This window comes from Salmo salar, unplaced genomic scaffold (genome assembly GCF_965601325.2).
Source record: "Salmo salar unplaced genomic scaffold, fSalSal1 ptg001230l, whole genome shotgun sequence".
NCBI classification, from domain to species: Eukaryota; Metazoa; Chordata; class Actinopteri; order Salmoniformes; family Salmonidae; genus Salmo; species Salmo salar.
This window is the reverse complement of record NW_027675658.1, coordinates 177571-205287: the sequence shown is the minus strand read 5'-3', so window position 1 is coordinate 205287 and position 27717 is coordinate 177571. Positions and strand designations below refer to the sequence as shown.

At 42.7% G+C, this 27717-nt stretch overlaps 1 protein-coding gene across 1 annotated transcript; it reads left to right on the top strand.

Moving 5' to 3' along the window:
* Window positions 1-257: 257 nt before the first annotated feature.
* Window positions 258-26363, top strand: LOC145850221 (transmembrane protein 243). Its single transcript, XM_082972754.1, has 5 exons — window positions 258-422; window positions 4982-5182; window positions 21099-21149; window positions 25516-25620; window positions 25946-26363. The coding sequence occupies exons 2-5, from the start codon at window positions 5090-5092 to the stop codon at window positions 26072-26074; spliced, it is 378 nt and encodes a 125-aa protein (XP_082828880.1). The 5' UTR covers window positions 258-422; window positions 4982-5089; the 3' UTR covers window positions 26075-26363.
* The last annotated feature ends 1354 nt before the right edge of the window (window positions 26364-27717 follow it).

The window sequence follows — 27717 nt, the reverse complement described above, 5'->3', positions numbered from 1 at the left end:
GGGTGAATTTTACTTAAGGTATTAAGGTATCTATACTTTTACTGAAGTATGACAATTTTTCCACCACTGGGATTTCCAAAAACATTTCTGCAGAATGGTGTCCCTAAAAAAAAAGGTTTGCATTAATCACCACTCATCAACTCAATTAAAACAGACCCATTAATAATACATGTGAAATATGTTGATTTAGTACACTGTATTGAATAATGGCAAATCTTTTTTTGCTGAAACGTGTATCTGCGTAATAACCCACGTTCCCTTTAAGAGTACTGTCACGTTCCCTTTAAGCCGCCAGGCTGTAATTTCTAGTTGACCCGATCAGAATTCATTTCGCTCCTGGAAGTTTTGAAGACACTGAATAATCTGACAAGTAGTTGACACATATTCATCTGAAACACAACTTTTTAATTATGCTCTGACACGTAAGTACATTGAAACAAAGTAGACGTTTGGTTGAACCTTTGAACTCGGTGTTTTCAGCCTGTTCTGGTAGTATTATTGTTAGCGGACATGCTATCAGTAACAACCAGCCGTTAAGGTTAGATAACCAGCAGCCTTACTAACTAGCTAGCTAGCTAGCCGTCTAAACATTAAGCTCCTAGATATATTCTGGGACCTTTTGATAAGTGTCTGAAATCAATGTTAAAATTAACATCTGTGAGGTCAGCGCCCAAGATAGCTAAGCTAGCTAGCAAGCCTAACGACGACCAGCTGTTACCGACTGTTTTGCTGTAGCTAGCCGGTTCCGGTATGTCGGGGCTCCCTGCCGCCGGTATGAATTATTTAACCTTCTTCTTTGATGAGGTTTAACGGCTATTGACATCCAATAAATGCTGTATTACTGCCACCAACTAGACTGGAGTATAACTCCATTATACTTTGCTTGGAAAAACCAAATTAAATAAACAAATAAAGTTACCCTACAATCAATTCAAATTGTATTTGTCACATGCGCCGATTTTTATTTTTTAAATGCAATAAAATAAAATAACGAGGCTATATACAGGGTATTACGGTACAGATTCAATGTGGAGGCTATATACAGGGTATTACGGTACAGAGTCAATGTGGAGGCTATATACAGGGGGTACCGGTACAGAGTCAATGTGGAGGCTATATACAGGGGGTACCGGTACAGAGTCAATGTGGAGGCTATATACAGGGGGTACCGGTACAGAGTCAATGTGGAGGCTATATACAGGGGGTACCGGTACAGAGTCAATGTGGAGGCTATATACAGGGGGTACCGGTACAGAGTCAATGTGGAGGCTATATACAGGGGGTACCGGTACAGAGTCAGTGTGGAGGCTATATACAGGGGGTACCGGTACAGAGTCAGTGTGTGGGGGTACAGGTTAGTCGAGGTAATGTGTACATGTAGGTAGGGGTAAAGTGACTATGCATAGATAATAAACAGCGAGTAGCAGCAATGTAAATAGTCTGCTGAACAATTAATCAAATGGCCAACCAGTCTTATGGCTTTGGGGGGGCGGGGAGCCCGGTGGTTGGGGGGGGGCGGGGAGCCCGGTGGTTGGGGGGGGCGGGGAGCCCGGTGGTTGGGGGGGGCGGGGAGCCCGGTGGTTGGGGGGGGGGCGGGGAGCCCGGTGGTTGGGGGGGGGGGCGGGGAGCCCGGTGGTTGGGGGGGGGGGCGGGGAGCCCGGTGGTTGGGGGGGGGCGGGGAGCCCGGTGGTTGGGGAGGCGGGGAGCCCGGTGGTTGGGGGGGCGGGGAGCCCGGTGGTTGGGGAGGCGGGGAGCCCGGCGGTTGGGGCTGACAAGGTAAAACATCTGTCGTTCTGCCCCTGAACAAGGCAGTTAACCCCACTGTTCCCCGGTGGGCCGTCATTGTAAATAAGAATTTGTTCTTAACTGACTTGCCTCGTTAAATAAAGGTTAAAATATAATAATAAAATGTTTGTAACTAGCAAGGCCATTTAGACTCCAGTTGGGTGATTGCTGTTGTTTTCAGTGTAGCTGTTCCCATGATCCCATGCAGCAGCAGCTAGTTCCCATGATCCCATGCAGCAGCAGCTAGTTCCCATGATCCCATGCAGCAGCAGCTCTTAGGGTTATGATGTGTTATGGAGCCCAGGCTGAAATGGAGCTGGAGGCTGGAGAGAAGCAGCTAGTTCCCATGATCCCATGCAGCAGCAGCTAGTTCCCATGATCCCATGCAGCAGCAGCTAGTTCCCATGATCCCATGCAGCAGCAGCTAGTTCCCATGATCCCATGCAGCAGCAGCTAGTTCCCATGATCCCATGCAGCAGCAGCTAGTTCCCATGATCCCATGCAGCAGCAGCTAGTTCCCATGATCCCATGCAGCAGCAGCTAGTTCCCATGATCCCATGCAGCAGCAGCTAGTTCCCAGGTCATAATGGACCTCTTGTTCCTGTGGCTTTGGAGCACAAAGCTGCCTCAGGAATTCTGCCTTTTCACCCAGAATGTTGTTGCAACAGAAAACAGTCTCTGCTCTCTGGCCTAGAATGGTCTTCTACACCGTGCAGTAACATACTGCTGGGCTAGAGCTGGGCTAGAGCTGGGCTAGAGCTGGGCTAGAACTGGGGCTGGGGCTAGAGCTGGGGCTAGAGCTGGGGCTGGGGCAGGGCTAGAGCTGGGCTAGAACTGGGGCTGGGGCAGGGCTAGAGCTGGGGCTAGAACTGGGGCTAGAACTGGGGCTGGGGCAGGGCTAGAGCTGGGCTAGAGCTGGGGCTAGAGCTGGGGCTAGAGCTGGGCTAGAGCTGGGGCTAGAGCTGGGGCTAGAGCTGGGGCTAGAACTGGGGCTAGAGCTGGGGCTAGAGCTGGGGCTAGAACTGGGGCTGGGGCTAGAGCTGGGGCTAGAGCTGGGGCTGGGGCAGGGCTAGAGCTGGGGCTAGAGCTGGGGCTAGAACTGGGGCTAGAGCTGGGGCTAGAACTGGGGCTAGAACTGGGGCTAGAGCTGGGGCTAGAACTGGGGCTAGAGCTGGGGCTAGAGCTGGGGCTAGATCTGGGGGTAGAGCTGGGGCTAGAGCTGGGGCTAGAGCTGGGGCTAGAGCTGGGGCTAGAGCTGGGGCTAGATCTGGGGGTAGAGCTGAGCTAGAGCAGGGCTAGAGCAGGGGCTAGAGCTGGGGTAGAGCAGAGCTGGGGTAGAGCAGAGCTGGGGTAGAGCTGGGGTAGAGCTGGGGCTAGAGCTGAGCTAGAGCAGGGGGTAGAGCTGGGCTAGAGCAGAGCTGGGCTAGAGCTGGGCGTAGAGCAGAGCTAGAGCTGGGGCTAGAGCTGGGCTAGAGCTGGGGTAGAGCAGAGCTAGGCTAGAGCTGGGGCTAGAGCTGGGGTAGAGCAGAGCTGGGCTAGAGCTGGGCTGGGGTAGAGCTAGAGCTGGGGTAGAGCTAGAGCTGGGGCTAGAGCAGGGCTAGAGCTGGGGTAGAGCTGGGGCTAGAGCAGGGCTAGAGCTGGGGGTAGAGCTAGGGCTGGGCTAGAGCAGGGCTAGAGCTGGGGTAGAGCTGGGGCTAGGGCTGGGCTAGAGCTGGGGTAGAGCTGGGGTAGAGCTGGGGCTAGAGCAGGGCTAGAGCTGGGGTAGAGCAGGGGGTAGAGCAGGGGGTAGAGCTGGGGGTAGAGCTAGGGCTGGGCTAGAGCAGGGCTAGAGCTGGGGTAGAGCAGGGGGTAGAGCAGGGGGTAGAGCAGGGGGTAGAGCAGGGGGTAGAGCTGGGGTAGGGAGGAGAAGGATGCAGGAGGAGAAAGGAGGAGGAGGAGAGGGATGAAGGGGGGAAAGGAGGAGAAGGATGCAGGAGGAGAGGGATACAGGATGAGAAAGGAGGAGGAGAGGGATGAAGGGGGGGAGGGAGGAGAAGGATGCAGGAGGAGAGGGATACAGGATGAGAAAGGAGGAGGAGGAGGAGAGGGATACAGGAGGAGAAAGGAGGAGGAGGAGGAGAGGGATACAGGAGGAGAAAGGAGGAGGAGGAGGAGAGGGATACAGGAGGAGAAAGGAGGAGGAGGAGGAGAGGGATACAGGAGGAGAAAGGAGGAGGAGAGGGATACAGGAGGAGAAAGGAGGAGGAGGAGGAGAGGGATACAGGAGGAGAAAGGAGGAGGAGAGGGATACAGGAGGAGAAAGGAGGAGGAGGAGGAGAGGGATACAGGAGGAGAAAGGAGGAGGAGAGGGATACAGGAGGAGAAAGGAGGAGGAGGAGGAGGGGAGGCCCAGGTGGACCTCTAGTACTACACACTATGGACTTGTGGAGTTCTGAGATCTTTTCACAGGTGGAAGCAGTTTGACATTAGTTCAAACTCTCCTCTGATAGGCTGGGTGGAAGTAGTTAGAACTATTGAACTTTCCTCTGATAGGCTGGGTGGAAGTAGTTAGAACTATTGAACTCTCCTCTGATAGGCTGGGTGGAAGTAGTTAGAACTATTGAACTCTCCTCTGATAGGCTGGGTGGAAGTAGTTAGAACTATTGAACTCTCCTCTGATAGGCTGGGTGGAAGTAGTTAGAACTATTGAACTCTCCTCTGATAGGCTAGGTGGAAGTAGTTAGAACTATTGAACTTTCCTCTGATAGGCTGGGTGGAAGTAGTTAGAACTATTGAACTCTCCTCTGATAGGCTGGGTGGAAGTAGTTAGAACTATTGAACTCTCCTCTGATAGGCTGGGTGGAAGTAGTTAGAACTATTGAACTCTCCTCTGATAGGCTGGGTGGAAGTAGTTAGAACTATTGAACTAGGAGATGGAATAGGGGGAATCAGAAAGGGAAGTAGGAGATGGAATAGGGGGAATCAGAAAGGGAAGTAGGAGATGGAATAGGGGGAATCAGAAAGGGAAGTAGGAGATGGAATAGGGGGAATCAGAAAGGGAAGTAGGAGATGGAATAGGGGGAATCAGAAAGGGAAGTAGGAGATGGAATAGGGGGAATCAGAAAGGGAAGTAGATGAGGGAGTGTTTTAGCCAGTCCCCTTTATGGGGTAATGAACAGGCTATTAACTTCCCTCTCCTCTTCCTCCCACCCTTCAGGTCAGGCATCTGGTTGGCTGGCCCTGCTTCCTGTCCGGTAAGGCCTGCCCCTGTGGAGGTACTAGCATGCAGTTCCTCTGTGTGTCCATGGGGTGGAGCTGCTGAGCCATGGATGACTTCACTCCCAATGATTTCACCTCCAGAACATATGGCACCAGCGGGCATGACAACAGACTGCTGTTTGGAGAAACCTCTGCACGGGTGTGTGTGTGTGTGTGTGTGTGTGTGTGTGTGTGTGTGTGTGTAACCACTGACCCTCCCTCTAACCACTGATCAATAACAGTATATAACCCTAATGTCTCTCTAAACACTGATCAATAACAGTATATAACCCTAATGTCTCTCTGATCAATAACAGTATATAACCCTAATGTCTCTCTGATCAATAACAGTATATAACCCTAATGTCTCTCTAATCAATAACAGTATATAACCCTAATGTCTCTCTAATCAATAACAGTATATAACCCTAATGTCTCTCTAATCAATAACAGTATATAACCCTAATGTCTCTCTAATCAATAACAGTATATAACCCTAATGTCTCTCTAATCAATAACAGTATATAACCCTAATGTCCCTCTAACCTCTAATCAATAACAGTATATAACCCTAATGTCTCTCTAATCAATAACAGTATATAACCCTAATGTCCCTCTAATCAATAACAGTATATAACCCTAATGTCCCTCTAATCAATAACAGTATATAACCCTAATGTCCCTCTAACCACTGATCAATAACAGTATATAACCCTAATGTCTCTCTAATCAATAACAGTATATAACCCTAATGTCTCTCTGATCAATAACAGTATATAACCCTAATGTCCCTCTAATCAATAACAGTATATAACCCTAATGTCTCTCTGATCAATAACAGTATATAACCCTAATGTCCCTCTAACCACTGATCAATAACAGTATATAACCCTAATGTCTCTCTAATCAATAACAGTATATAACCCTAATGTCCCTCTAATCAATAACAGTATATAACCCTAATGTCCCTCTAACCACTGATCAATAACAGTATATAACCCTAATGTCTCTCTGATCAATAACAGTATATAACCCTAATGTCTCTCTGATCAATAACAGTATATAACCCTAATGTCTCTCTAATCAATAACAGTATATAACCCTAATGTCTCTCTAATCAATAACAGTATATAACCCTAATGTCCCTCTAATCAATAACAGTATATAACCCTAATGTCCCTCTGATCAATAACAGTATATAACCCTAATGTCTCTCTAATCAATAACAGTATATAACCCTAATGTCTCTCTGATCAATAACAGTATATAACCCTAATGTCCCACTGATCAATAACAGTATATAACCCTAATGTCTCTCTAATCAATAACAGTATATAACCCTAATGTCCCACTGATCAATAACAGTATATAACCCTAATGTCTCTCTGATCAATAACAGTATATAACCCTAATGTCTCTCTAATCAATAACAGTATATAACCCTAATGTCTCTCTGATCAATAACAGTATATAACTCTAATGTCCCTCTAACCACTGATCAATAACAGTATATAACCCTAATGTCTCTCTAATCAATAACAGTATATAACCCTAATGTCCCTCTAATCAATAACAGTATATAACCCTAATGTCTCTCTGATCAATAACAGTATATAACCCTAATGTCTCTCTAATCAATAACAGTATATAACCCTAATGTCCCTCTAATCAATAACAGTATATAACCCTAATGTCTCTCTAATCAATAACAGTATATAACCCTAATGTCCCTCTAATCAATAACAGTATATAACCCTAATGTCTCTCTAATCAATAACAGTATATAACCCTAATGTCCCACTGATCAATAACAGTATATAACCCTAATGTCTCTCTAATCAATAACAGTATATAACCCTAATGTCCCACTGATCAATAACAGTATATAACCCTAATGTCTCTCTGATCAATAACAGTATATAACCCTAATGTCTCTCTAATCAATAACAGTATATAACCCTAATGTCTCTCTGATCAATAACAGTATATAACCCTAATGTCTCTCTAACCACTGATCAATAACAGTATATAACCCTAATGTCTCTCTGATCAATAACAGTATATAACCCTAATGTCTCTCTAATCAATAACAGTATATAACCCTAATGTCTCTCTAATCAATAACAGTATATAACCCTAATGTCTCTCTAATCAATAACAGTATATAACCCTAATGTCCCTCTAATCAATAACAGTATATAACCCTCATGTCTCTCTAATCAATAACAGTATATAACCCTAATGTCTCTCTAATCAATAACAGTATATAACCCTAATGTCTCTCTAATCAATAACAGTATATAACCCTAATGTCCCTCTAATCAATAACAGTATATAACCCTAATGTCTCTCTAATCAATAACAGTATATAACCCTAATGTCTCTCTAATCAATAACAGTATATAACCCTAATGTCTCTCTGATCAATAACAGTATATAACCCTAATGTCTCTCTAACCTCTAATCAATAACAGTATATAACCCTAATGTCTCTCTAACCTCTAATCAATAACAGTATATAACCCTAATGTCTCTCTAACCACTGATCAATAACAGTATATAACCCTAATGTCTTTCTAATCAATAACAGTATATAACCCTAATGTCTCTCTAATCAATAACAGTATATAACCCTAATGTCTCTCTAATCAATAACAGTATATAACCCTAATGTCTCTCTAATCAATAACAGTATATAACCCTAATGTCTCTCTAATCAATAACAGTATATAACCCTAATGTCTCTCTAATCAATAACAGTATATAACCCTAATGTCTCTCTAATCAATAACAGTATATAACCCTAATGTCCCTCTAATCAATAACAGTATATAACCCTAATGTCTCTCTAACCACTGATCAATAACAGTATATAACCCTAATGTCTCTCTAATCAATAACAGTATATAACCCTAATGTCTCTCTGATCAATAACAGTATATAACCCTAATGTCTCTCTGATCAATAACAGTATATAACCCTAATGTCTCTAACCTCTAATCAATAACAGTATATAACCCTAATGTCTCTCTAACCACTGATCAATAACAGTATATAACCCTAATGTCTTTCTAATCAATAACAGTATATAACCCTAATGTCTCTCTAATCAATAACAGTATATAACCCTAATGTCTCTCTAATCAATAACAGTATATAACCCTAATGTCTCTCTAATCAATAACAGTATATAACCCTAATGTCTCTCTAATCAATAACAGTATATAACCCTAATGTCTCTCTAATCAATAACAGTATATAACCCTAATGTCTCTCTAATCAATAACAGTATATAACCCTAATGTCCCTCTAATCAATAACAGTATATAACCCTAATGTCTCTAACCACTGATCAATAACAGTATATAACCCTAATGTCTCTCTGATCAATAACAGTATATAACCCTAATGTCTCTCTGATCAATAACAGTATATAACCCTAATGTCTCTCTAATCAATAACAGTATATAACCCTAATGTCTCTCTAATCAATAACAGTATATAACCCTAATGTCTCTCTGATCAATAACAGTATATAACCCTAATGTCCCTCTAACCACTGATCAATAACAGTATATAACCCTAATGTCTCTCTAATCAATAACAGTATATAACCCTAATGTCCCACTGATCAATAACAGTATATAACCCTAATGTCTCTCTAACCTCTAATCAATAACAGTATATAACCCTAATGTCTCTCTGATCAATAACAGTATATAACCCTAATGTCTCTCTAATCAATAACAGTATATAACCCTAATGTCTCTCTAATCAATAACAGTATATAACCCTAATGTCTCTCTAATCAATAACAGTATATAACCCTAATGTCCCTCTAATCAATAACAGTATATAACCCTAATGTCTCTCTAATCAATAACAGTATATAACCCTAATGTCTCTCTAATCAATAACAGTATATAACCCTAATGTCCCTCTAACCAATAACAGTATATAACCCTAATGTCTCTCTGATCAATAACAGTATATAACCCTAATGTCTCTCTAATCAATAACAGTATATAACCCTAATGTCCCTCTAATCAATAACAGTATATAACCCTAATGTCCCTCTAATCAATAACAGTATATAACCCTAATGTCCCTCTAATCAATAACAGTATATAACCCTAATGTCCCTCTAACCACTGATCAATAACAGTATATAACCCTAATGTCTCTCTAATCAATAACAGTATATAACCCTAATGTCTCTCTGATCAATAACAGTATATAACCCTAATGTCCCTCTAATCAATAACAGTATATAACCCTAATGTCTCTCTAACCACTGATCAATAACAGTATATAACCCTAATGTCTCTCTAACCTCTAATCAATAACAGTATATAACCCTAATGTCCCTCTAATCAATAACAGTATATAACCCTAATGTCTCTCTGATCAATAACAGTATATAACCCTAATGTCCCTCTAACCACTGATCAATAACAGTATATAACCCTAATGTCTCTCTAATCAATAACAGTATATAACCCTAATGTCCCTCTAATCAATAACAGTATATAACCCTAATGTCCCTCTAACCACTGATCAATAACAGTATATAACCCTAATGTCTCTCTGATCAATAACAGTATATAACCCTAATGTCTCTCTGATCAATAACAGTATATAACCCTAATGTCTCTCTAATCAATAACAGTATATAACCCTAATGTCTCTCTAATCAATAACAGTATATAACCCTAATGTCCCTCTAATCAATAACAGTATATAACCCTAATGTCCCTCTGATCAATAACAGTATATAACCCTAATGTCTCTCTAATCAATAACAGTATATAACCCTAATGTCTCTCTGATCAATAACAGTATATAACCCTAATGTCCCACTGATCAATAACAGTATATAACCCTAATGTCTCTCTAATCAATAACAGTATATAACCCTAATGTCCCACTGATCAATAACAGTATATAACCCTAATGTCTCTCTGATCAATAACAGTATATAACCCTAATGTCTCTCTAATCAATAACAGTATATAACCCTAATGTCTCTCTGATCAATAACAGTATATAACCCTAATGTCCCTCTAACCACTGATCAATAACAGTATATAACCCTAATGTCTCTCTAATCAATAACAGTATATAACCCTAATGTCCCTCTAATCAATAACAGTATATAACCCTAATGTCTCTCTGATCAATAACAGTATATAACCCTAATGTCTCTCTAATCAATAACAGTATATAACCCTAATGTCCCTCTAATCAATAACAGTATATAACCCTAATGTCTCTCTAATCAATAACAGTATATAACCCTAATGTCCCTCTAATCAATAACAGTATATAACCCTAATGTCTCTCTAATCAATAACAGTATATAACCCTAATGTCCCACTGATCAATAACAGTATATAACCCTAATGTCTCTCTAATCAATAACAGTATATAACCCTAATGTCCCACTGATCAATAACAGTATATAACCCTAATGTCTCTCTGATCAATAACAGTATATAACCCTAATGTCTCTCTAATCAATAACAGTATATAACCCTAATGTCTCTCTGATCAATAACAGTATATAACCCTAATGTCTCTCTAACCACTGATCAATAACAGTATATAACCCTAATGTCTCTCTGATCAATAACAGTATATAACCCTAATGTCTCTCTAATCAATAACAGTATATAACCCTAATGTCTCTCTAATCAATAACAGTATATAACCCTAATGTCTCTCTAATCAATAACAGTATATAACCCTAATGTCCCTCTAATCAATAACAGTATATAACCCTAATGTCTCTCTAATCAATAACAGTATATAACCCTAATGTCTCTCTAATCAATAACAGTATATAACCCTAATGTCTCTCTGATCAATAACAGTATATAACCCTAATGTCTCTCTAACCTCTAATCAATAACAGTATATAACCCTAATGTCTCTCTAACCTCTAATCAATAACAGTATATAACCCTAATGTCTCTCTAACCACTGATCAATAACAGTATATAACCCTAATGTCTTTCTAATCAATAACAGTATATAACCCTAATGTCTCTCTAATCAATAACAGTATATAACCCTAATGTCTCTCTAATCAATAACAGTATATAACCCTAATGTCTCTCTAATCAATAACAGTATATAACCCTAATGTCTCTCTAATCAATAACAGTATATAACCCTAATGTCTCTCTAATCAATAACAGTATATAACCCTAATGTCTCTCTAATCAATAACAGTATATAACCCTAATGTCCCTCTAATCAATAACAGTATATAACCCTAATGTCTCTCTAACCACTGATCAATAACAGTATATAACCCTAATGTCTCTCTAATCAATAACAGTATATAACCCTAATGTCTCTCTGATCAATAACAGTATATAACCCTAATTTCTCTCTAACCTCTAATCAATAACAGTATATAACCCTAATGTCTCTCTAACCTCTAATCAATAACAGTATATAACCCTAATGTCTCTCTAACCACTGATCAATAACAGTATATAACCCTAATGTCTTTCTAATCAATAACAGTATATAACCCTAATGTCTCTCTAATCAATAACAGTATATAACCCTAATGTCTCTCTAATCAATAACAGTATATAACCCTAATGTCTCTCTAATCAATAACAGTATATAACCCTAATGTCTCTCTAATCAATAACAGTATATAACCCTAATGTCTCTCTAATCAATAACAGTATATAACCCTAATGTCTCTCTAATCAATAACAGTATATAACCCTAATGTCCCTCTAATCAATAACAGTATATAACCCTAATGTCTCTAACCACTGATCAATAACAGTATATAACCCTAATGTCTCTCTGATCAATAACAGTATATAACCCTAATGTCTCTCTGATCAATAACAGTATATAACCCTAATGTCTCTCTAATCAATAACAGTATATAACCCTAATGTCTCTCTAATCAATAACAGTATATAACCCTAATGTCTCTCTGATCAATAACAGTATATAACCCTAATGTCCCTCTAACCACTGATCAATAACAGTATATAACCCTAATGTCTCTCTAATCAATAACAGTATATAACCCTAATGTCCCACTGATCAATAACAGTATATAACCCTAATGTCTCTCTAACCTCTAATCAATAACAGTATATAACCCTAATGTCTCTCTGATCAATAACAGTATATAACCCTAATGTCTCTCTAATCAATAACAGTATATAACCCTAATGTCTCTCTAATCAATAACAGTATATAACCCTAATGTCCCTCTAATCAATAACAGTATATAACCCTAATGTCTCTCTAATCAATAACAGTATATAACCCTAATGTCCCTCTAACCAATAACAGTATATAACCCTAATGTCTCTCTGATCAATAACAGTATATAACCCTAATGTCTCTCTAATCAATAACAGTATATAACCCTAATGTCCCTCTAATCAATAACAGTATATAACCCTAATGTCCCTCTAATCAATAACAGTATATAACCCTAATGTCCCTCTAATCAATAACAGTATATAACCCTAATGTCCCTCTGATCAATAACAGTATATAACCCTAATGTCTCTCTAACCACTAATCAATAACAGTATATAACCCTAATGTCTCTCTAATCAATAACAGTATATAACCCTAATGTCCCTCTAATCAATAACAGTATATAACCCTAATGTCTCTCTGATCAATAACAGTATATAACCCTAATGTCTCTCTGATCAATAACAGTATATAACCCTAATGTCTCTCTAATCAATAACAGTATATAACCCTAATGTCCCTCTAACCACTGATCAATAACAGTATATAACCCTAATGTCTCTCTAATCAATAACAGTATATAACCCTAATGTCTCTCTGATCAATAACAGTATATAACCCTAATGTCTCTCTAATCAATAACAATATATAACCCTAATGTCTCTCTAACCACTAATCAATAACAGTATATAACCCTAATGTCCCTCTAATCAATAACAGTATATAACCCTAATGTCTCTCTAATCAATAACAGTATATAACCCTAATGTCTCTCTAATCAATAACAGTATATAACCCTAATGTCCCTCTAATCAATAACAGTATATAACCCTAATGTCTCTCTGATCAATAACAGTATATAACCCTAATGTCTCTCTAATCAATAACAGTATATAACCCTAATGTCTCTCTGATCAATAACAGTATATAACCCTAATGTCCCACTGATCAATAACAGTATATAACCCTAATGTCTCTCTAACCTCTAATCAATAACAGTATATAACCCTAATGTCTCTCTGATCAATAACAGTATATAACCCTAATGTCTCTCTGATCAATAACAGTATATAACCCTAATGTCCCTCTAACCTCTAATCAATAACAGTATATAACCCTAATGTCTCTCTAACCTCTAATCAATAACAGTATATAACCCTAATGTCTCTCTAACCTCTAATCAATAACAGTGTATAACCCTAATGTCTCTCTAATCAATAACAGTATATAACCCTAATGTCCCTCTAACCAATAACAGTATATAACCCTAATGTCTCTCTGATCAATAACAGTATATAACCCTAATGTCTCTCTAATCAATAACAGTATATAACCCTAATGTCCCTCTAATCAATAACAGTATATAACCCTAATGTCCCTCTAATCAATAACAGTATATAACCCTAATGTCCCTCTAATCAATAACAGTATATAACCCTAATGTCTCTCTGATCAATAATAGTATATAACCCTAATGTCTCTCTAACCTCTAATCAATAACAGTATATAACCCTAATGTCCCTCTAATCAATAACAGTATATAACCCTAATGTCCCACTAATCAATAACAGTATATAACCCTAATGTCCCTCTAATCAATAACAGTATATAACCCTAATGTCTCTCTGATCAATAACAGTATATAACCCTAATGTCTCTCTAACCTCTGATCAATAACAGTATATAACCCTAATGTCTCTCTAATCAATAACAGTATATAACCCTAATGTCTCTCTAATCAATAACAGTATATAACCCTAATGTCCCACTAATCAATAACAGTATATAACCCTAATGTCTCTCTAATCAATAACAGTATATAACCCTAATGTCCCACTAATCAATAACAGTATATAACCCTAATGTCTCTCTGATCAATAACAGTATATAACCCTAATGTCCCACTGATCAATAACAGTATATAACCCTAATGTCCCTCTAACCACTGATCAATAACAGTATATAACCCTAATGTCTCTCTAATCAATAACAGTATATAACCCTAATGTCCCACTGATCAATAACAGTATATAACCCTAATGTCTCTCTAACCTCTAATCAATAACAGTATATAACCCTAATGTCTCTCTGATCAATAACAGTATATAACCCTAATGTCTCTCTAATCAATAACAGTATATAACCCTAATGTCTCTCTAATCAATAACAGTATATAACCCTAATGTCCCTCTAATCAATAACAGTATATAACCCTAATGTCTCTCTAATCAATAACAGTATATAACCCTAATGTCCCTCTAACCAATAACAGTATATAACCCTAATGTCTCTCTGATCAATAACAGTATATAACCCTAATGTCTCTCTAATCAATAACAGTATATAACCCTAATGTCCCTCTAATCAATAACAGTATATAACCCTAATGTCCCTCTAATCAATAACAGTATATAACCCTAATGTCCCTCTAATCAATAACAGTATATAACCCTAATGTCCCTCTGATCAATAACAGTATATAACCCTAATGTCTCTCTAACCACTAATCAATAACAGTATATAACCCTAATGTCTCTCTAATCAATAACAGTATATAACCCTAATGTCCCTCTAATCAATAACAGTATATAACCCTAATGTCTCTCTGATCAATAACAGTATATAACCCTAATGTCTCTCTGATCAATAACAGTATATAACCCTAATGTCTCTCTAATCAATAACAGTATATAACCCTAATGTCCCTCTAACCACTGATCAATAACAGTATATAACCCTAATGTCTCTCTAATCAATAACAGTATATAACCCTAATGTCTCTCTGATCAATAACAGTATATAACCCTAATGTCTCTCTAATCAATAACAATATATAACCCTAATGTCCCTCTAATCAATAACAGTATATAACCCTAATGTCTCTCTAATCAATAACAGTATATAACCCTAATGTCCCTCTAATCAATAACAGTATATAACCCTAATGTCTCTCTGATCAATAACAGTATATAACCCTAATGTCTCTCTAATCAATAACAGTATATAACCCTAATGTCTCTCTGATCAATAACAGTATATAACCCTAATGTCCCACTGATCAATAACAGTATATAACCCTAATGTCTCTCTAACCTCTAATCAATAACAGTATATAACCCTAATGTCTCTCTGATCAATAACAGTATATAACCCTAATGTCTCTCTGATCAATAACAGTATATAACCCTAATGTCCCTCTAACCTCTAATCAATAACAGTATATAACCCTAATGTCTCTCTAACCTCTAATCAATAACAGTATATAACCCTAATGTCTCTCTAACCTCTAATCAATAACAGTGTATAACCCTAATGTCTCTCTAATCAATAACAGTATATAACCCTAATGTCCCTCTAACCAATAACAGTATATAACCCTAATGTCTCTCTGATCAATAACAGTATATAACCCTAATGTCTCTCTAATCAATAACAGTATATAACCCTAATGTCCCTCTAATCAATAACAGTATATAACCCTAATGTCCCTCTAATCAATAACAGTATATAACCCTAATGTCCCTCTAATCAATAACAGTATATAACCCTAATGTCTCTCTGATCAATAATAGTATATAACCCTAATGTCTCTCTAACCTCTAATCAATAACAGTATATAACCCTAATGTCCCTCTAATCAATAACAGTATATAACCCTAATGTCCCACTAATCAATAACAGTATATAACCCTAATGTCCCTCTAATCAATAACAGTATATAACCCTAATGTCTCTCTGATCAATAACAGTATATAACCCTAATGTCTCTCTAACCTCTGATCAATAACAGTATATAACCCTAATGTCTCTCTAATCAATAACAGTATATAACCCTAATGTCTCTCTAATCAATAACAGTATATAACCCTAATGTCCCACTAATCAATAACAGTATATAACCCTAATGTCTCTCTAATCAATAACAGTATATAACCCTAATGTCCCACTAATCAATAACAGTATATAACCCTAATGTCCCACTGATCAATAACAGTATATAACCCTAATGTCCCTCTAACCAATAACAGTATATAACCCTAATGTCTCTCTAATCAATAACAGTATATAACCCTAATGTCTCTCTGATCAATAACAGTATATAACCCTAATGTCTCTCTGATCAATAACAGTATATAACCCTAATGTCTCTCTAATCAATAACAGTATATAACCCTAATGTCTCTCTAATCAATAACAGTATATAACCCTAATGTCTCTCTGATCAATAACAGTATATAACCCTAATGTCTCTCTAATCAATAACAGTATATAACCCTAATGTCCCACTGATCAATAACAGTATATAACCCTAATGTCCCTCTAATCAATAACAGTATATAACCCTAATGTCCCTCTAATCAATAACAGTATATAACCCTAATGTCCCTCTAACCTCTAATCAATAACAGTATATAACCCTAATGTCTCTCTGATCAATAACAGTATATAACCCTAATGTCCCTCTAATCAATAACAGTATATAACCCTAATGTCTCTCTAATCAATAACAGTATATAACCCTAATGTCTCTCTAATCAATAACAGTATATAACCCTAATGTCCCTCTAATCAATAACAGTATATAACCCTAATGTCTCTCTAATCAATAACAGTATATAACCCTAATGTCCCTCTAATCAATAACAGTATATAACCCTAATGTCTCTCTAATCAATAACAGTATATAACCCTAATGTCTCTCTAATCAATAACAGTATATAACCCTAATGTCCCTCTAATCAATAACAGTATATAACCCTAATGTCCCTCTAACCTCTAATCAATAACAGTATATAACCCTAATGTCTCTCTGATCAATAACAGTATATAACCCTAATGTCCCTCTAATCAATAACAGTATATAACCCTAATGTCCCTCTAATCAATAACAGTATATAACCCTGTCTCTCTAATCAATAACAGTATATAACCCTAATGTCCCTCTAACCACTGATCAATAACAGTATATAACCCTAATGTCCCTCTAACCACTGATCAATAACAGTATATAACCCTAATGTCTCTCTAATCAATAACAGTATATAACCCTAATGTCCCTCTAATCAATAACAGTATATAACCCTAATGTCTCTCTGATCAATAACAGTATATAACCCTAATGTCTCTCTGATCAATAACAGTATATAACCCTAATGTCTCTCTAATCAATAACAGTATATATAAAAGGATTTGATCCCTGCTGATTTTGTACGTTTGTCCACTGATAAAGAAAGGATCAGTCTATAATGTTTATTTGAACAGTGAGAGACAGAATAACAACAACAAAAATCCAGAAAAACATGTCAAAAATGTTATAAATTTATTTGCATTTTAATGATGGAAATAAGTATTTGACCCCCCCCCCCTCTCAATCAGAAAGATTTCTGGCTCCCAGGGGTCTTTTATACAGGTAACGAGCTGAGATTAGGAGCACATTCTTAAAGGGAGTCTGATAAACGAACCAGTCTACAGTCTATATCATAACCAGATAATACAGTATCTAGTCTGATACATGAACCAGTCTACAGTCTATATCATAACCAGATAACATACAGTATCTAGTCTGATAAATTAACCAGTCTACAGTCTATATCATAACCAGATAATACAGTATCTAGTCTGATAAATGAACCAGTCTACAGTCAATATCATAACCAGATAATACAGTATCTAGTCTGATAAATGAACCAGTCTATATCATAACCAGATAACATACAGTATCTAGTCTGATAAATGAACCAGTCTACAGTCTATATCATAACCAGATAATACAGTATCTAGTCTGATAAATGAACCAGTCTACAGTCTATATCATAACCAGATAATACAGTATCTAGTCTGATAAATGAACCAAGTCTATATCATAACCAGATAATACAGTATCTAGTCTGATAAATGAACCAGTCTATATCATAACCAGATAATACAGTATCTAGTCTGATAAATGAACCAGTCTACAGTCTATATCATAACCAGATAATACAGTATCTAGTCTGATAAATGAACCAGTCTACAGTCTATATCATAACCAGATAATACAGTATCTAGTCTGATAAATGAACCAGTCCTATATCATAACCAGATAATACAGTATCTAGTCTGATAAATGAACCAGTCTACAGTCTATATCATAACCAGATAATACAGTATCTAGTCTGATAAATGAACCAGTCTACAGTCTATATCATAACCAGATAATACAGTATCTAGTCTGATAAATGAACCAGTCTACAGTCTATATCATAACCAGATAACATACAGTATCTAGTCTGATAAATGAACCAGTCTACAGTCTATATCATAACCAGATAATACAGTATCTAGTCTGATAAATGAACCAGTCTACAGTCTATATCATAACCAGATAATACAGTATCTAGTCTGATAAATGAACCAGTCTACAGTCTATATCATAACCAGATAATACAGTATCTAGTCTGATAAATGAACCAGTCTATATCATAACCAGATAATACAGTATCTAGTCTGATAAATGAACCAGTCTATATCATAACCAGATAATACAGTATCTAGTCTGATAAATGAACCAGTCTACAGTCTATATCATAACCAGATAATACAGTATCTAGTCTGATAAATGAACCAGTCTACAGTCTATATCATAACCAGATAACATACAGTATCTAGTCTGATAAATGAACCAGTCTACAGTCTATATCATAACCAGATAACATACAGTATCTAGTCTGATAAATGAACCAGTCTATATCATAACCAGATAATACAGTATCTAGTCTGATAAATGAACCAGTCTACAGTCTATATCATAACCAGATAATACAGTATCTAGTCTGATAAATGAACCAGTCTATATCATAACCAGATAATACAGTATCTAGTCTGATAAATGAACCAGTCTATATCATAACCAGATAACATACAGTATCTAGTCTGATAAATGGAACCAGTCTATATCATAACCAGATAATACAGTATCTAGTCTGATAAATGAACCAGTCTATATCATAACCAGATAACATACAGTATCTAGTCTGATAAATGAACCAGTCTATATCATAACCAGATAATACAGTATCTAGTCTGATAAATGAACCAGTCTATATCATAACCAGATAATACAGTATCTAGTCTGATAAATGAACCAGTCTACAGTCTATATCATAACCAGATAATACAGTATCTAGTCTGATAAATGAACCAGTCTATATCATAACCAGATAATACAGTATCTAGTCTGATAAATGAACCAGTCTATATCATAACCAGATAACATACAGTATCTAGTCTGATAAATGAACCAGTCTACAGTCTATATCATAACCAGATAACATACAGTATCTAGTCTGATAAACGAACTAGTCTACAGTCTATATCATAACCAGATAACATACAGTATCTAGTCTGATAAATGAACCAGTCTATATCATAGCCAGATAACATACAGTATCTAGTCTGATAAATGAACCAGTCTATATCATAACCAGATAACATACAGTATCTAGTCTGATAAATGAACCAGTCTACAGTCTATATCATAGCCAGATAACATACAGTATCTAGTCTGATAAATGAACCAGTCTATATCATAACCAGATAACATACAGTATCTAGTCTGATAAATGAACCAGTCTACAGTCTATATCATAACCAGATAATACAGTATCTAGTCTGATAAATGAACCAGTCTATATCATAGCCAGATAACATACAGTATCTAGTCTGATAAATGAACCAGTCTACAGTCTATATCATAACCAGATAATACAGTATCTAGTCTGATAAATGAACCAGTCTACAGTCTATATCATAACCAGATAACATACAGTATCTAGTCTGATAAATGAACCAGTCTATATCATAACCAGATAATACAGTATCTAGTCTGATAAATGAACCAGTCTACAGTCTATATCATAACCAGATAATACAGTATCTAGTCTGATAAATGAACCAGTCTACAGTCTATATCATAACCAGATAATACAGTATCTAGTCTGATAAATGAACCAGTCTACAGTCTATATCATAACCAGATAATACAGTATCTAGTCTGATAAATTAACCAGTCTATGTCTGATAAATGAACCAGTCTATATCATAGCCAGATAACATACAGTATCTAGTCTGATAAATGAACCAGTCTACAGTCTATATCATAACCAGATAACATACAGTATCTAGTCTGATAAATGAACCAGTCTATATCATAACCAGATAATACAGTATCTAGTCTGATAAATGAACCAGTCTACAGTCTATATCATAACCAGATAACATACAGTATCTAGTATCTAAATACATTTTTCTTCATCATGTTTCTTTTAACCCAAAACCAATAATGTTTATTAAATATATTCTAGACTTTTCTAAATGTAGATGCTCCAATCAGCTGCTTGTATGTGTGGAGGCCTGGAGATGCTAAACGGGTTGATTACCGGTCAGTTACCGTGAGACCGGCTGCCTTGACCCCCACCGCCCCATCTGGGCCCATACTGGGAATCTCCGGCCCGTACTGGGAACCTCCGGCCCGTACTGGGAACCTCCGGCCCGTACTGGGAACCTCCGGCCCGTACTGGGAACCTCCGGCCCGTACTGGGAACCTCCGGCCCGTACTGGGAACCTCCGGCCCGTACTGGGAACCTCCGGCCCGTACTGGGAACCTCCGGCCCGTACTGGGAATCTCCGGCCCGTACTGGGAACCTCCGGCCCGTACTGGGCACCTCCGGCCCGTACTGGGCACCTCCGGCCCGTACTGGGAACCTCCGGCCCGTACTGTCCAGCAGTCTTGACCCCCACAGCATCTGTGTTATTGGCTTGTCTCATGTAATGTCCTCTTGTCCTCGCAGGACAGAGCCATCAACCTGGCGTTTGGAGGACTGACATCCCTGCTGGTTGTCGTAAGTACCTGCCCCCCCCCCCCTAACCACTAGACTACCTGCCCCCCCTAACCACTAGACTACCTGCCCCCCCCCCCCCCTCTAACCACTAGACTACCTGCCCCCCCCCAACCACTAGACCCCTGGACTGTTTCCTACCTGCCCCCCCTCTAACCACTAGACCCCTGGACTGGTTAGAGGGGGGGGGGGGGGCAGGTAGTCTAGTGGTTAGAGGGGGGGGAGCAGGTAGTCTAGTGGTTGGGGGGGGGGGGGGGGCAGGTAGTCTAGTGGTTAGAGGGGGGGGGGGCAGGTAGTCTAGTGGTTAGAGGGGGGGGGGCAGGTAGTCTAGTGGTTAGAGGGGGGGGGGCAGGTAGTCTAGTGGTTAGAGGGGGGGGGGGCAGGTAGTCTAGTGGTTAGAGGGGGGGGGCAGGTAGTCTAGTGGTTGGGGGGGGGGGCAGGTAGTCTAGTGGTTAGAGGGGGGGGGCAGGTAGTCTAGTGGTTGGGGGGGGGGGGGCAGGTAGTCTAGTGGTTAGAGGGGGGGGGCAGGTAGTCTAGTGGTTAGAGGGGGGGGGGCAGGTAGTCTAGTGGTTAGAGGGGGGGGGGGGGGGGCAGGTAGTCTAGTGGTTAGAGGGGGGGGGCAGGTAGTCTAGTGGTTAGAGGGGGGGGGGGCAGGTAGTCTAGTGGTTAGAGGGGGGGGGGCAGGTAGTCTAGTGGTTAGAGGGGGGGGGCAGGTAGTCTAGTGGTTAGAGGGGGGGGGCAGGTAGTCTAGTGGTTAGAGGGGGGGGGCAGGTAGTCTAGTGGTTAGAGGGGGGGGGGGCAGGTAGTCTAGTGGTTAGAGGGGGGGGGGGGGCAGGTAGTCTAGTGGTTAGAGGGGGGGGGGCAGGTAGTCTAGTGGTTAGAGGGGGGGGGGCAGGTAGTCTAGTGGTTAGAGGGGGGGGGGCAGGTAGTCTAGTGGTTAGAGGGGGGGGGGCAGGTAGTCTAGTGGTTAGAGGGGGGGGGGGGGGCAGGTAGTCTAGTGGTTAGAGGGGGGGGGGCAGGTAGTCTAGTGGTTAGAGGGGGGGGGGCAGGTAGTCTAGTGGTTAGAGGGGGGGGGGGCAGGTAGTCTAGTGGTTAGAGGGGGGGGGCAGGTAGTCTAGTGGTTAGAGGGGGGGGGCAGGTAGTCTAGTGGTTAGAGGGGGGGGGCAGGTAGTCTAGTGGTTAGAGGGGGGGGGCAGGTAGTCTAGTGGTTGGGGGGGGGGGCAGGTAGTCTAGTGGTTGGGGGGGGGGCAGGTAGTCTAGTGGTTGGGGGGGGGGGGCAGGTAGTCTAGTGGTTAGAGGGGGGGGGCAAGTAGTCTAGTGGTTAGAGGAGGGGGGGCAGGTAGTCTAGTGGTTAGAGGGGGGGGGGGGGCAGGTAGTCTAGTGGTTAGAGGGGGGGGGCAGGTAGTCTAGTGGTTAGAGGGGGGGGCAGGTAGTCTAGTGGTTAGAGGGGGGGGCAGGTAGTCTAGTGGTTAGAGGGGGGGGGGCAGGTAGTCTAGTGGTTAGAGGGGGGGGGCAGGTAGTCTAGTGGTTAGAGGGGGGGGGCAGGTAGTCTAGTGGTTAGAGGGGGGGGGCAGGTAGTCTAGTGGTTAGAGGGGGGGGGCAGGTAGTCTAGTGGTTAGAGGGGGGGGCAGGTAGTCTAGTGGTTAGAGGGGGGGGGGCAGGTAGTCTAGTGGTTAGGGGGGGGGGCAGGTAGTCTAGTGGTTAGAGGGGGGGGGCAGGTAGTCTAGTGGTTAGAGGGGGGGGGCAGGTAGTCTAGTGGTTAGAGGGGGGGGGGGCAGGTAGTCTAGTGGTTAGAGGGGGGGGGCAGGTAGTCTAGTGGTTAGAGGGGGGGGGGCAGGTAGTCTAGTGGTTAGAGGGGGGGGGGCAGGTAGTCTAGTGGTTAGAGGGGGGGGGGGGGCAGGTAGTCTAGTGGTTAGAGGGGGGGGGGGGGGGCAGGTAGTCTAGTGGTTAGAGGGGGGGGGGCAGGTAGTCTAGTGGTTAGAGGGGGGGGGGGCAGGTAGTCTAGTGGTTAGAGGGGGGGGGCAGGTAGTCTAGTGGTTGGGGGGGGGGCAGGTAGTCTAGTGGTTGGGGGGGGGGGCAGGTAGTCTAGTGGTTAGAGGGGGGGGGCAGGTAGTCTAGTGGTTAGAGGGGGGGGGGCAGGTAGTCTAGTGGTTAGAGGGGGGGGGGGGCAGGTAGTCTAGTGCTTAGGGGGGGGGCAGGTAGTCTAGTGGTTAGGGGGGGGGGGCAGGTAGTCTAGTGGTTAGAGGGGGGGGGCAGGTAGTCTAGTGGTTAGAGGGGGGGGGGCAGGTAGTCTAGTGGTTAGAGGGGGGGGGGGCAGGTAGTCTAGTGGTTAGAGGGGGGGGAGCAGGTAGTCTAGTGGTTAGAGGGGGGGGGGCAGGTAGTCTAGTGGTTAGGGGGGGGGGGCAGGTAGTCTAGTGGTTAGAGGGGGGGGGGGCAGGTAGTCTAGTGGTTAGAGGGGGGGGGGGCAGGTAGTCTAGTGGTTAGAGGGGGGGGGGGGCAGGTAGTCTAGTGGTTAGAGGGGGGGGGGGGCAGGTAGTCTAGTGGTTAGAGGGGGGGGGGGCAGGTAGTCTAGTGGTTAGAGGGGGGGGGGCAGGTAGTCTAGTGGTTAGAGGGGGGGGGGGGCAGGTAGTCTAGTGGTTAGAGGGGGGGGGCAGGTAGTCTAGTGGTTAGAGGGGGGGGGGCAGGTAGTCTAGTGGTTAGAGGGGGGGGGGCAGGTAGTCTAGTGGTTAGAGGGGGGGGCAGGTAGTCTAGTGGTTAGGGGGTGGGGGCAGGTAGTCTAGTGGTTAGAGGGGGGGGGGGGCAGGTAGTCTAGTGGTTAGAGGGGGGGGGGCAGGTAGTCTAGTGGTTAGAGGGGGGGGAGAGCAGGTAGTCTAGTGGTTAGAGGGGGGGGGGGCAGGTAGTCTAGTGGTTAGAGGGGGGGGGGCAGGTAGTCTAGTGGTTAGAGGGGGGGGGGCAGGTAGTCTAGTGGTTAGAGGGGGGGGGGCAGGTAGTCTAGTGGTTAGAGGGGGGGGGCAGGTAGTCTAGTGGTTAGAGGGGGGGTCAGGTAGTCTAGTGGTTAGAGGGGGGGTCAGGTAGTCTAGTGGTTAGAGGGGGGGGCAGGTAGTCTAGTGGTTAGAGGGGGGGGGCAGGTAGTCTAGTGGTTAGAGGGGGGGGGGGGGGCAGGTAGTCTAGTGGTTAGAGGGGGGGGCAGGTAGTCTAGTGGTTAGAGGGGGGGGGCAGGTAGTCTAGTGGTTAGAGGGGGGGGGCAGGTAGTCTAGTGGTTAGAGGGGGGGGGGGGCAGGTAGTCTAGTGGTTAGAGGGGGGGGGCAGGTAGTCTAGTGGTTAGAGGGGGGAGAGCAGGTAGTCTAGTGGTTAGGGGGGGGGGGGCAGGTAGTCTAGTGGTTAGAGGGGGGGGCAGGTAGTCTAGTGGTTAGAGGGGGGGGGGGGGCCGGTAGTCTAGTGGTTAGAGGGGGGGGGGCAGGTAGTCTAGTGGTTAGAGGGGGGGGGCAGGTAGTCTAGTGGTTAGAGGGGGGGGGGGGCAGGTAGTCTAGTGGTTAGAGGGGGGGGGGGGGGCAGGTAGTCTAGTGGTTAGAGGGGGGGGGGGGGCAGGTAGTCTAGTGGTTAGAGGGGGGGGGGCAGGTAGTCTAGTGGTTAGAGGGGGGGGGGGCAGGTAGTCTAGTGGTTAGAGGGGGGGGGGGCAGGTAGTCTAGTGGTTAGAGGGGGGGGCAGGTAGTCTAGTGGTTAGGGGGGGGGGGCAGGTAGTCTAGTGGTTAGGGGGGGGGGGCAGGTAGTCTAGTGGTTAGAGGGGGGGGGGCAGGTAGTCTAGTGGTTAGAGGGGGGGGGGGGGCAGGTAGTCTAGTGGTTAGAGGGGGGGGGGCAGGTAGTCTAGTGGTTAGAGGGGGGGGCAGGTAGTCTAGTGGTTAGAGGGGGGGGGGGGCAGGTAGTCTAGTGGTTAGAGGGGGGGGGGCAGGTAGTCTAGTGGTTAGAGGGGGGGGGCAGGTAGTCTAGTGGTTAGAGGGGGGGGGGGCAGGTAGTCTAGTGGTTAGAGGGGGGGGCAGGTAGTCTAGTGGTTAGAGGGGGGGGCAGGTAGTCTAGTGGTTAGAGGGGGGGGGCAGGTAGTCTAGTGGTTAGAGGGGGGGGCAGGTAGTCTAGTGGTTAGAGGGGGGGGCAGGTAGTCTAGTGGTTAGAGGAGGGGGGCAGGTAGTCTAGTGGTTAGAGGGGGGGGGGCAGGTAGTCTAGTGGTTAGAGGGGGGGGGCAGGTAGTCTAGTGGTTAGAGGGGGGGGGCAGGTAGTCTAGTGGTTAGAGGGGGGGGGCAGGTAGTCTAGAGCATTGTGGGGGATCTGTCTGCAGGGGATCTGTGATCAGTTAGGTGGTGATTGTGTTCCCTAGGTAACGGTGATCAGTTCATTCGTGTTCCCCTCGTTGCCTCCCTGGCCACTCAACATCTTCTTGGCTTTCTGTATCCTGCTGACCTGCGGCTCGGCCATGGTGCTGGTGAGTACACACTGCTACCGCCAGGGGGACGTGGGGCTGGGTACCGACAGGGGGACTTGGGGCTGGGTACCGCCAGGGGGACTTGGGGGTGGGTACCGCCAGGGGGACTTGGGGGTGGGTACCGCCAGGGGGACTTGGGGGTGGGTACCGGCAGGGGGACGTGGGGTTGGGTACCGGCAGGGGGACGTGGGGGTGGGTACCGGCAGGGGGACGTGGGGTGGGGTACCGGCAGGGGGACTTGGGGTGGGATTGGGTACCAGCAGGGGGATGTGGGGTGGGGTACCTGCAGGGGGTTAAGCTGAATCTCTCGGTCTTCCTCCTGTAGATTGTCTGGTACCGGCAGGGGGACTTGGATCCCAAGTTCAGGAAGTTAATCTACTACATGCTGGCCTCCATCATGCTGCTGTGTCTCTGTGCTAACCTGTACTTCCACGATGTGGGCAGAGGGACGTGAGACTGGACATGCCTTACTCACCCTTACTGCCACACACGGTCACTGACTGGACTAGTGGGACCAGGTGGACCAGGAGGAGGACGGACCTGCCCAGTACCAGTTCGGATTCCACAACAGGACAGACAGTTTCCAGACAAGTGACTGTCCACCAATCATAGTCAAATGACTGTTTCTACTCCACCAATCAATGGCGCTGCACAGATCATCTGACTACTCAGCAATCACTTTAGGATTGTTTGTTGCTTTTTTTTATTTAGTATTTTATGCAATAAATAATCATATCCTGTGAGTTGTTGTCCTGCACCTCTGTTGATAGCTGGCGTCTTCTCGGCCACATTCTGATTGGCCCACATTTTCAGAAAAGAGCGTCTACACATGGTATTAAAATGTCTCTTATCCACTGTCTACTCGTTGTGACCAGAGTTTCCCTGATCCCTCCTTGTGTGCAAGTTATGACGGATTATTTATTTTACTTCGGCTGCGTTTAGTCAGCCTAATTCTGATGTCTCACCCTGTTATTGGTTAAAAGATGAGAATTGTGCGTCTGCCTGTGCGTCTGCCTACCTCCAGAGGTGATCAGGAAAACCATCAGTAGCTACACTTCCAGTAACTTGTCCAGTGATCTGACCATCAGTAGCTACACTTCCAGTAACTTGTCCAGTGATCTGACCATCAGTAGCTACACTTCCAGTAACTTGTCCAGTGATCTGACCATCAGATTACAGTAGCTACACTTCCAGTAACTTGTCCAGTGATCTGACCATCAGTAGCTACACTTCCAGTAACTTGTCCAGTGATCTGACCATCAGATTACAGTAGCTACACTTCCAGTAACTTGTCCAGTGATCTGACCATCAGTAGCTACACTTCCAGTAACTTGTCCAGTGATCTGACCATCAGTAGCTACACTTCCAGTAACTTGTCCAGTGATCTGACCATCAGTAGCTACACTTCCAGTAACTTGTCCAGTGATCTGACCATCAGTAGCTACACTTCCAGTAACTTGTCCAGTGATCTGACCATCAGTAGCTACACTTCCAGTAACTTGTCCAGTGATCTGACCATCAGTAGCTACACTTCCAGTAACTTGTCCAGTGATCTGACCATCAGATTACAGTAGCTACACTTCCAGTAACTTGTCCAGTGATCTGACCATCAGTAGCTACACTTCCAGTAACTTGTCCAGTGATCTGACCATCAGTAGCTACACTTCCAGTAACTTGTCCAGTGATCTGACCATCAGTAGCTACACTTCCAGTAACTTGTCCAGTGATCTGACCATCAGTAGCTACTCTTCCAGTAACTTGTCCAGTGATCTGACCATCAGATTACAGTAGCTACACTTCCAGTAACTTGTCCAGTGATCTGACCATCAGATTACAGTAGCTACACTTCCAGTAACTTGTCCAGTGATCTGACCATCAGTAGCTACACTTCCAGTAACTTGTCCAGTGATCTGACCATCAGTAGCTACACTTCCAGTAACTTGTCCAGTGATCTGACCATCAGTAGCTACACTTCCAGTAACTTGTCCAGTGATCTGACCATCAGTAGCTACACTTCCAGTAACTTGTCCAGTGATCTGACCATCAGTAGCTACACTTCCAGTAACTTGTCCAGTGATCTGACCATCAGTAGCTACA

Coding starts and splice junctions, on each gene's coding strand:
- LOC145850221 (XM_082972754.1), top strand. CDS start 5,090: ATGGATGACTTCACTCCCAATGATTTCACCTCCAGAACATATGGCACC. Junction 5,183..21,098: donor TTGGAGAAACCTCTGCACGG/GTGTGTGTGTGT, acceptor TTGTCCTCGCAG/GACAGAGCCATCAACCTGGC. Junction 25,621..25,945: donor GCGGCTCGGCCATGGTGCTG/GTGAGTACACAC, acceptor TTCCTCCTGTAG/ATTGTCTGGTACCGGCAGGG.